The sequence below is a fragment of the Ananas comosus genome, linkage group 12 (genome assembly GCF_001540865.1).
Source record: "Ananas comosus cultivar F153 linkage group 12, ASM154086v1, whole genome shotgun sequence".
Classification (NCBI taxonomy): domain Eukaryota; kingdom Viridiplantae; phylum Streptophyta; class Magnoliopsida; order Poales; family Bromeliaceae; genus Ananas; species Ananas comosus.
This window is the reverse complement of record NC_033632.1, coordinates 3,304,056-3,312,943: the sequence shown is the minus strand read 5'-3', so window position 1 is coordinate 3,312,943 and position 8,888 is coordinate 3,304,056. Positions and strand designations below refer to the sequence as shown.

At 35.4% G+C, this 8,888-nt stretch overlaps 2 protein-coding genes across 6 annotated transcripts; one reads left to right on the top strand and one right to left on the bottom strand.

The window, feature by feature from the left end:
- Window positions 1,117-4,706, top strand: LOC109717914 (cytochrome c oxidase assembly protein COX11, mitochondrial-like). Of its 2 annotated transcripts, XM_020243868.1 has the most exons (6): window positions 1,118-1,497; window positions 1,677-1,729; window positions 2,827-2,899; window positions 2,981-3,085; window positions 3,979-4,059; window positions 4,151-4,706. In XM_020243868.1, the coding sequence occupies exons 1-6, from the start codon at window positions 1,147-1,149 to the stop codon at window positions 4,250-4,252; spliced, it is 765 nt and encodes a 254-aa protein (XP_020099457.1). In that variant the 5' UTR covers window positions 1,118-1,146; the 3' UTR covers window positions 4,253-4,706. The 2 variants fall into 2 exon arrangements, with proteins under 2 accessions (XP_020099458.1, XP_020099457.1); XM_020243869.1 differs by lacking the exon at window positions 3,979-4,059 and having other exon boundaries at window positions 1,117-1,497.
- Window positions 5,049-7,810, bottom strand: LOC109718881 (CASP-like protein 4D1). Of its 4 annotated transcripts, none has more exons than XM_020245349.1 (3): window positions 7,740-7,810; window positions 5,626-5,761; window positions 5,049-5,440 (listed from the first exon to the last, which is right to left on the bottom strand). In XM_020245349.1, the coding sequence occupies exons 1-3, from the start codon at window positions 7,790-7,792 to the stop codon at window positions 5,204-5,206; spliced, it is 426 nt and encodes a 141-aa protein (XP_020100938.1). In that variant the 5' UTR covers window positions 7,793-7,810; the 3' UTR covers window positions 5,049-5,203. The 4 variants fall into 4 exon arrangements, with proteins under 4 accessions (XP_020100938.1, XP_020100937.1, XP_020100939.1 ...); XM_020245348.1 differs by lacking the exon at window positions 7,740-7,810 and adding an exon at window positions 7,573-7,733; XM_020245350.1 differs by lacking the exon at window positions 7,740-7,810 and adding an exon at window positions 6,494-6,561.

Here is an 8,888-nt window from a genome sequence, read left to right as displayed (position 1 = left end):
ATCTAAAATTAATTAAATAAATAAATTAATTAATTGTATATTTTTTGTAATATTAAATAACATGGCTAATTAATATTACCGTGCGAACCAAACACAGAAATTTCACATTCTTAGTAATAGGATGAATAGGAATAAGATTCTCGGATATCTTTTATTCCTAGTAATCTTTCATAATGCGAACCAAACGCACCCTTAGTTCTATCTCAGTCCTGCACTCTCAAGTTTTGAAAAAATATATTGAATAAAATGACCATTACAACTTAATAGGATCAGATCATTAAAACTCGGACAATGAGTGAGCCATTTAGTTCACCATTTTTTTTTTTTTTTCGAGAGAAAGATAGCACACTATCCGCTTTATTCATTTAGCAGATGAATTTAGCTACAGGAGTTGAGGCAACGCGGTCTCGGAAAACATTGAAGCCAACCAAAACAAAAAAGACAAATAAAAATAAATAAAAAACTATAAAAAATTGATACTTGTACTCTTCACTCATAAGAGCTATAAAACTCAGTCAATTTTCTACATACATCTCGTATTTGTCTAATAGTCAAAAAAATGATCAAATGATTGGCTCATAAAAATAATATTATTTTTTTCCCGTCAGATTATTCATAAACAGGTTACAACCCTAATTAGATCCCTCGCAGGTGCCCCTTGGCTGCGGTCTCCGGCCAGAAGCTCCCAAACACTCCTGACCTCTATTCCAGGCTCTGAAATGTGCCTACCTTCTAGAATGTTGTATATAAAAAATCTGCTAATTACGCATCCAACTAGCAGATAATTAACTGTCTTTAAATCGTCTCACACCACCGAATTATTTCAACAAGATCTCGCCGAGAAACTCCTATCGAACTTTTTCTAGTAAAATAATAAGTAAAAGATAATAAACTGATTTGACACCAACCAAAAGAGACCTTCTTATTTCCCAAACAAAATAGATTAAAGAAAAGGCTTTGAAAAAAAAAAAAAACAAATAATCCGAGTCCAGCCCAATGAACCGGGCCGGATCTCTTGTGATTTGTTTTGGAAACCTGGGCCGCCCGGGTTGGGCCGAAAGAGTCGGGCTTAATTTGCCCAAATCCTCACACACATATATAAAAACAGAGAGATGTAGAGAGATTCTTTGTCGTTCCCTTCCCAAAATGCCCCCGTTCCCAAAACACCCTTCCCCCTCTCCCTTCGTCCACCTCCTCCGCCGCTCCTTCGCCCTCGCCCCTCCTCCTCCTCCTCCTCTCCCTTTCCCATCGCACCCACCTCGCCCTTCTCCGAGATCCCCATGGCCACCCCACGGTGGGCTCACCCCTCGGTGCTGCTACGCCTCTTCCTCCGCCGCCGCCTCCGCGGCGGCTTCCCGTGATCGGAGCTCGAAGAAAACCCTAGCTTACCTCCTCGCCGTGGCGGCGGCCATGGTCGGCGCCTCCTACGCCGCCGTCCCCCTCTACCGCCGCTTTTGCCAGGCCACCGGCTACGGCGGCACCGTTCGCCGCCGCGAGGTAAATCGATTCCCCTCTCCCCTCCCCTCCGCGAAGTAGGGTTTACGATTTCGTCGTGGGGAGTACGAATTTAGCGCTATTTTTAGTTCAAAAATGGGCTTTTTTTTTTTCTATTGTGTGGTGGAGTTGATGGATGGGTTTGTTTATGGCTTGTGACGAAAAGGAATGGGTATCTGCAGAGTGTGGAGGAGAAGATCGCGCGCCACGCCCGAGATGGGACGACGACGTCGAGGTTAGGGTTTTATGTTTATGTTGTTTTATAGCTTCTTTCGCTTCATGAATTTGTATTATTTGGTATTGTCGATACAGTTTGTACTACTTGTTAGTTCGATTCCTGAAGTGTGAATAGCAGCAACTGTTCCATGATTTTTGAATGATTTGTGTCTTTCCTTTGAATCTTGATTTCACACGAGTTCTCTTAGTTGGATCAATTAATAATGGTGTTTAACAAGGTTGAACAACATGATATTGGGTATTCCTCAATATTCCATGATCTTAAATAGTCAAATGACACCCAGCGTGAAGCCGTGAACAAACAACAGCCACTTTGATTGAAGAATTGAGTCATTACAGTTAATCATTTGTTGTTGAATATTGTTGGTAATTTGGCCCTTATTTATGCTAGCTTCCACCAATCAAATATTTCAGTTCGCAGCATGTCTTTGTGAGTTGTGATTTTCTCTCGTTGTGAATGAGGGCACTCGAGTGTTTCCGTTCCTATTGTTTTACTAGTTTCCTCCAGCATTTTTCTTTTGTGGTTTGGGAAGGATTTTCATAACTAAGGAAGTTACGAGTTACCCAGCATATGAATAACATTGAACTAGATCACACACAAATCTGTATACTAAAGAATATTATGATGTTTCTTGAATAAATATAATGCTTACCGTTTAAGGAGGGAAGAAAAATCGTGAACAAACAATTAATAGTGCACAATTACACATACCCTGTGTAATCTCAAGTGTATATCTCCTCATTTTATTTAATAAAGATATGCATGCGCTGTGTAGAATTGAGAGAAACATGATTTATGAATTCATTTCATAAACTCTTCCCTCCATAACTCTCGGTATTTTTGTTGACTTGAAAGGTAGTTGTGTGGTAATGTTATAGTAGTCTAAAGCACCGCTATATCACTACAAAAATGTCATTAAATTAGGTTCCTTATGTTCTTCCTTTCCACAGTTGCTGCTGAGCTGACACAAGAACTTATGCTTGCACCTTAACTAGCAGCTATTGTTTGATGGAATGGTTTCCAAGCCTGTACTCTGGATATTAGTTTATGACTCTGTTATATTCTAAATAGTAACTTTCCTTTGATGTGCACAGGGAGCTTGTTGTTCAGTTCAATGCTGATGTTGCTGATGGAATGCCATGGAAGTTTGTTCCTACACAAAGAGAGGTATCTTAATGCAATATAGTAATTTTGCTAGCACTGTATTTCTTGAACTTCTAACTATTAAGTTATTGTTGGAATTGACAGGTCCGGGTTAAACCAGGTGAAAGTGCTCTTGCATTTTATACTGCCGAAAATCTCAGCTCGACTCCGATTACTGGTGTTTCCACATACAATGTTACACCAATGAAGGTAAAATATCATTCTTATTTTGGAAAATTAAGGATGATATGCTTGTTATTCTTGATAACATCATTTGTTTTAATTTTTAATGAAGTGTGGATTCAATTTCCTTGTCATTATTCATGTACTGTAGTTTGTTGGGCTTTTACAGCCGATCATCAATGATCAGCAGATTTTTTCTTTTGGAAATTGAAAATTACCTTAGTAGTTTAAGTCCTTGTTTGTTCCAAAATACAGTTCTCTATCCGTGTATGCATACAACATTTGGACATAGATGGATGTATTTATGGGTGTAGATATGCATGCATAAGTTTTAACCACCAACTTGATGCTAAATCCTTTTGTTACAAAGAAAGAAAAATAGTGGCTCGGAATTCTTGCTGATCATTGAAATTGATCTTTTATTTTATCATGTTTTATCTCCATAACTAGAATTATATGGAGGGTGGAAACAGAAGAATCACATATCATCTAGATGCTACATATAGATTTGGATAACCCCGAAACTATGGCATCGTATCTGGCATATGAACAAATTTACAACAGCTTATTCTTGGTATAATTTGTTGATTGGCAGGAGGTCTTACATCAAGTTTTCAGGTTATTAGTTACTCTATGCTGTATAATTTTAATGTAGTTCTCATATGTTGAAAGACTTGTTTGTTGCATTTATTCTTAAATTCATATGGACTAACACCTCTTGCAAGACAAACTTGTAGTTTTCCAAGCACTTTGAACTTTAATCCACCGTCTGATGATATATATGAAGCATGAATTTTTGCTTAACTTATATTGCCATCATGCATGTTGATACTACTAGCATCACAGTCTATACGTAGGCTAAGCATTCACGATTTCTAATAGAAAACAAGTTTAACTAATTAGATGGCTTTTAATTACAGGCCGCTATTTACTTTAACAAAATACAGTGCTTCTGCTTTGAGGAGCAGAAACTTCTCCCCGGGGAGCAAATTGATATGCCGGTGAGCTGCACTGCGCTGACTCACTGCAGTCACTACTACTCTCTTTCCTATCTCGAACAATCATAATAACAATCTGTTGATCCGTGTACAGGTTTTCTTCTATATTGATCCAGAATTCGAGACAGATCCTAAGATGGACGGCATCAACAATCTCATCCTCTCTTACACGTTTTTCAAAGTTAACGAGGATTAAGTCACTGCCATCCGTCTTTTCACCCACCAACCAGCACCTTGAACTTCACTCAAGGGTCCGTTCAACGGCGAATCACTTGCTAGAATTTCTGACCGCATTTATTTTTGGACATATCTTAGAAATAATTATTTCTTGAGGTCATTCGAGATTTCTTAATCAAACAAGGATCAAAGTGCATTCTGCGGTGTAAATTGTGATAAGAGATGCCGACAGCCATTAGATTGTTTCCTGATAGTGGGTAACACAAAAGCTAAGATTATTACGCTTCATGTAGCCGTTGTAAGAGTGTTGGATGGGAGAGGGGTAATTATACTTTTTGTATGAAATGAATTTTGTTATAGGCATGTTTTAATATATCTTGGCAGTTTCTCACTGGAGAGAGAGAATAAAATGTATTGACTATTTTTTATTTCTCGGAAATGAGACATTCATCAAGAAGTCCCAATTTACTACATTTGCTGTCTTTTCCTTATCACCATCTTTCTTCTTTTCCTTGAATTGTATTGTATCAGAATCTAATATTAAATTTGTAGAATGGAATGTAGAAATAGAACTTTAAAAATAGCACTATAATTGTGTGTTTTTTTCTTTGGTAAATGCTCCTAGGAAGCTGAGAGATGCCGAAAAATTTGAAGTAAAAAGAGTTTCCATCATTATCTGTGATTAATTCCATCTACTGTAAGACATATGCAGTTTACACAGATGCCCATGTTGAAAAATATTTTTATGCCTATTTTAAAACACACTGAGGAGCTTGTTTATAATGCTAATGCATATCAAACAAATATTGACCAAATATAAATACACTTAAATCCAAAAAAAAAAAAACAAGCACTTTAGGAAGGCTGAGCTGATGAGAGGACTGCAAAGAATTGCTTATTACAAACATTGTAGCTAAGCAATAACATATCGCGAGTTAACAATCATGGGAAAAATAAACTCTCTTAGGATTTATTTCTTCGAATATACCGAAACGATCGTCACGACCGTCATGCAAACAGTAGCCATGAGAAGGAAACCTGTCGAAATGTGCGCCATGTCGAAGTATTTGTCCATGTCTTTGTGAAGTTTTGAATATTCTGGATCATTTCCTACGTCTTTGAACGCAACGGCATCTACGTCGTGTTTTTCATCGACTGTATACCCGAATCCCGCGCCAACACCCGAGGCGAATAGCAGCGAAACTATCTGCTCATCAAGTGCATTGTATTTGTCAGCGTTTCTTTCTCAGGTCAATGCCTCGAAAAATCCATAATATTTATGTGCATCATGATACCTATTTTCTTACCGAAAATGCGCTACATAATATAGATTTAACAAGGCTATCGAAGAACTGAAAACGAAAAGAAAAACTCTTCCAATTCGATACTTACGATGTCGGTGAAAATGAGAAACTGCGACACGAGTTTGCTCCCTCCGATCTTGTTTCCTGAGGCTACACTGATAGCTGCAAATGGAATTTGCAGCAGCATGTAAGCGCATCCGATCACTTCCACCGAGAGCAGGTACCTACAAACCAAGAAGAAATCGAAAAGATGCGTGATCGCGAAGCACATCATTCATTTTAGTTTCTTATGAACTAAAAAGAACATAGAATCGTGTTTAGTTATAGCTAAGCCTATTACCTATAGGCGTAAATATCCTTGAACCGAACATCAGTGTCCTGGTTTGTGGCACTACGATCAGCTGGTATAGTAAATTTGATTGTCGCGAGGACGACGAGAGAGATTAGGAGGAGGATGAACATAAGAATCCTAAGGATTAGTATAATAATAGGCACACTCTTCTTCGCCATTTTTCGATACCTTGCTGTGTTGTTACGACACCTCTTCCTCGATCTCTCAATGGTTTTTATGGTGCATTGTTGCAGGCCTATTTTGGTTGCGTTTCGATATTCAAAATTCGGAAAGGGATGTGATGGAATCTATTGATGTGCTTTGGAATTAATGTCAGAGGCGTTATGCTTTGTCACCCAATCTTTGTTTCTTAAGTATAAGATTTGTTTGTTTACTGGAATGAATACAAGAAGATGAGAACAATTTGGACGTGGACTTGGTATTTGCAGAACAATGTTTCTTAGATCTTCGGAGAATTTAGAGCAATTCATCATCTATCGAGGACATTCGACTCAAGAACCCTAGCAATTTATTTACAACATTTAAAGAGACTATGCATACCCTAACAAAATATCAATAAATTAAATTGCCTTTCGAATTTCTACTGCCAATCAAGACTACATACCTTGTGATCATCATTGTTTGATAGATTGATTCTTTGGGGATTAAAATATTAAACTTGAGATTGGTCGACACAATACAATCAACGAAATTAAACATAACATCAACCAAAGAATGAACATGCTAAGTAATTAATTTCAGCTCCTACTCCACGATTATTGGGTTTAGTTCTACTGATTTTTGCACTGCTGGAGAGGTCATTTTTTGAACTTGACTCTTTTATCTTTTTCTAATTTTTAAGTGTTTCTCCTCTACTGGCCAATTAGATCTTTAGTAGTTAAGGGACCGCGCGATGCTGCGGATAGTTATTTTAAAATTTAATTTTAAAAATTAGTTATAAAAATTAATTTCAGAATTTAAATGGTGCAATAAGTACATCAAAAAATTTTAGTAGGTATAATAGTCTCTCATTAGCGACCGAACAAGACTTAAAATTAAAAAAATATCGTAGTCCCCCAGTAGCTAGTGAATGAGAAGAGAAATCATTGTTTGTGAATCTTGGAATTAATTTTCATCAAATATAAAATTAACTTAAGCTGCNTTTGATTGTCGCGAGGACGACGAGAGAGATTAGGAGGAGGATGAACATAAGAATCCTAAGGATTAGTATAACGATAGGCACACTCTTCTTCGCCATTTTTCGATACCTTGCTGTGTTGATACGACACCTCTTCCCCGATCTCTCAATGGTTTTTATGGTGCATTGTTGCAGGCCTATTTTGGTTGCGTTTCGATATTCAAAATTCGGAAAGGGATGTGATGGAGTCTATTGATGTGCCTTGGAATTAATGTCAAAGGTGTTATGCTTTGTCACCGAATCTTTGTTTCTTAAGTATAAGATTTGTTTGTTTACTGGAATGAATACAAGAAGATGAGAACAATTTGGACGTGGACTTGGTATTTGCAGAACAATGTTTCTTAGATCTTCGGAGAATTTAGAGCAATTCATCATCTATCGAGGACATTCGACTCAAGAACCCTAGCAATTTATTTACAACATTTAAAGAGACTATGCATACCCTAACAAAATCTTAATAAATTAAATTGCCTTTCGAATTTCTACTGCCAATCAAGACTACATACCTTGAGATCATCATTGTTTGATTGATTGATTCTTTGGGGATTAATATCATAAACTTGGGATTGGTCGACATAATACAATCAACGAAATTAAACATAACATCAACCAAAGAATGAACATGCAAAGTACCAAAGAATGAACATGCTAAGTAATTAATTTCGGTTCCTACTCCAAGATTATTGGGTTTTGTTCTACTGATATTTGCACTGCTTGAGAGGTCATTTTTCGAACTCGACTCTTTTTTCTTTTTCTAATTTTTAAGTTTTTCTCCTCTATTGGCCAATTAGATCTTTATTGGGTTTTTTTTTTTTTGAATTTCCATTGGATTTTGTAATATATGTGGAGAAAAGATAGAAAAACTAATTTTCTCCTAAACATCCCTCCATTGACTTTGTATGAAGTGATAATTATATTAATTACTTTCAATCACATAGTAAAATTTTTATATCATTAGCGGCCGAACAAGACTTAAAATTAAAAAAATTTAGAATAAATTCATGATTATAATATTTTTAGGATCTTCAATAATATTGTCTTTACATATTGTTGAAATACCAAAATACATGATTTAAAAATATTTGACATTATCTATATAAATTAATGAATTGTGAATTCTATACGGGTGACATTGGTAGGTGAGCTTGGATGATGGGGGGTGTGGGTGGAGGTGGGACCTAGTTTTTTTTAAAAAAATTATCTCTCCTTTTCTCTCCATTGTGGGATTGGAATTTTTTTTCATCCAATTTAATTCTTCATTTATTATTATAAAAAATTAAAATATATAATTTTTTATGCATAATTTTTTAAATAATTTAGATTGTATGTATATAAATTTTAGTTTTATAATATTGAACACTTAAATATAGATTGTACAATAAAAAATAAGAGAGATGGATGGAATTTAAATTAATTACTTATTTTAATAAATATAATTGTGAGAATTGCATGAAGTATGTGAACATCTGTAAAGATAAAATATCGTATTCAAATTTTGAAGTCAAAATGCTATAGATTGACTCAAATCTAACATATTGAAATGTTGGATAGTAAAAATAAATTTTTTAAAAGTTAGATAGTTGATTCAAAATGATCCATAGTTTAGAAAAGTTCTATACTTTTTTATTCTGATTTTAATATCAAACTTTAATATTATGATGAGCAATATATAATTGATCTACTTTTAATTTTAACAATTAGGTATTCTAAAATTTATTAAATAGTTTAACATTTTTTTTTGAAGAAAATTAATAATTGAATAAAACCGGTCGATACTCAACTATCCTCATTTGAAATAAAAATAAAACATAAAAAAGAGTAA

Bases quoted from the DNA above. Each gene is read 5' to 3' on its own strand.
- LOC109718881 (XM_020245347.1), bottom strand. From the start codon at position 6,047: ATGGCGAAGAAGAGTGTGCCTATTATTATACTAATCCTTAGGATTCTT. The intron at 5,762-5,877 runs GTAATAGGCTTA...CTTGGTTTGTAG, and splicing joins AAGGATATTTACGCCTATAG to GTACCTGCTCTCGGTGGAAG. The intron at 5,441-5,625 runs GTAAGTATCGAA...CTTGATGAGCAG, and splicing joins TTCTCATTTTCACCGACATC to ATAGTTTCGCTGCTATTCGC.
- LOC109717914 (XM_020243868.1), top strand. From the start codon at position 1,147: ATGCCCCCGTTCCCAAAACACCCTTCCCCCTCTCCCTTCGTCCACCTC. The intron at 1,730-2,826 runs GTTAGGGTTTTA...TGATGTGCACAG, and splicing joins GATGGGACGACGACGTCGAG to GGAGCTTGTTGTTCAGTTCA. The intron at 2,900-2,980 runs GTATCTTAATGC...TGGAATTGACAG, and splicing joins TTGTTCCTACACAAAGAGAG to GTCCGGGTTAAACCAGGTGA.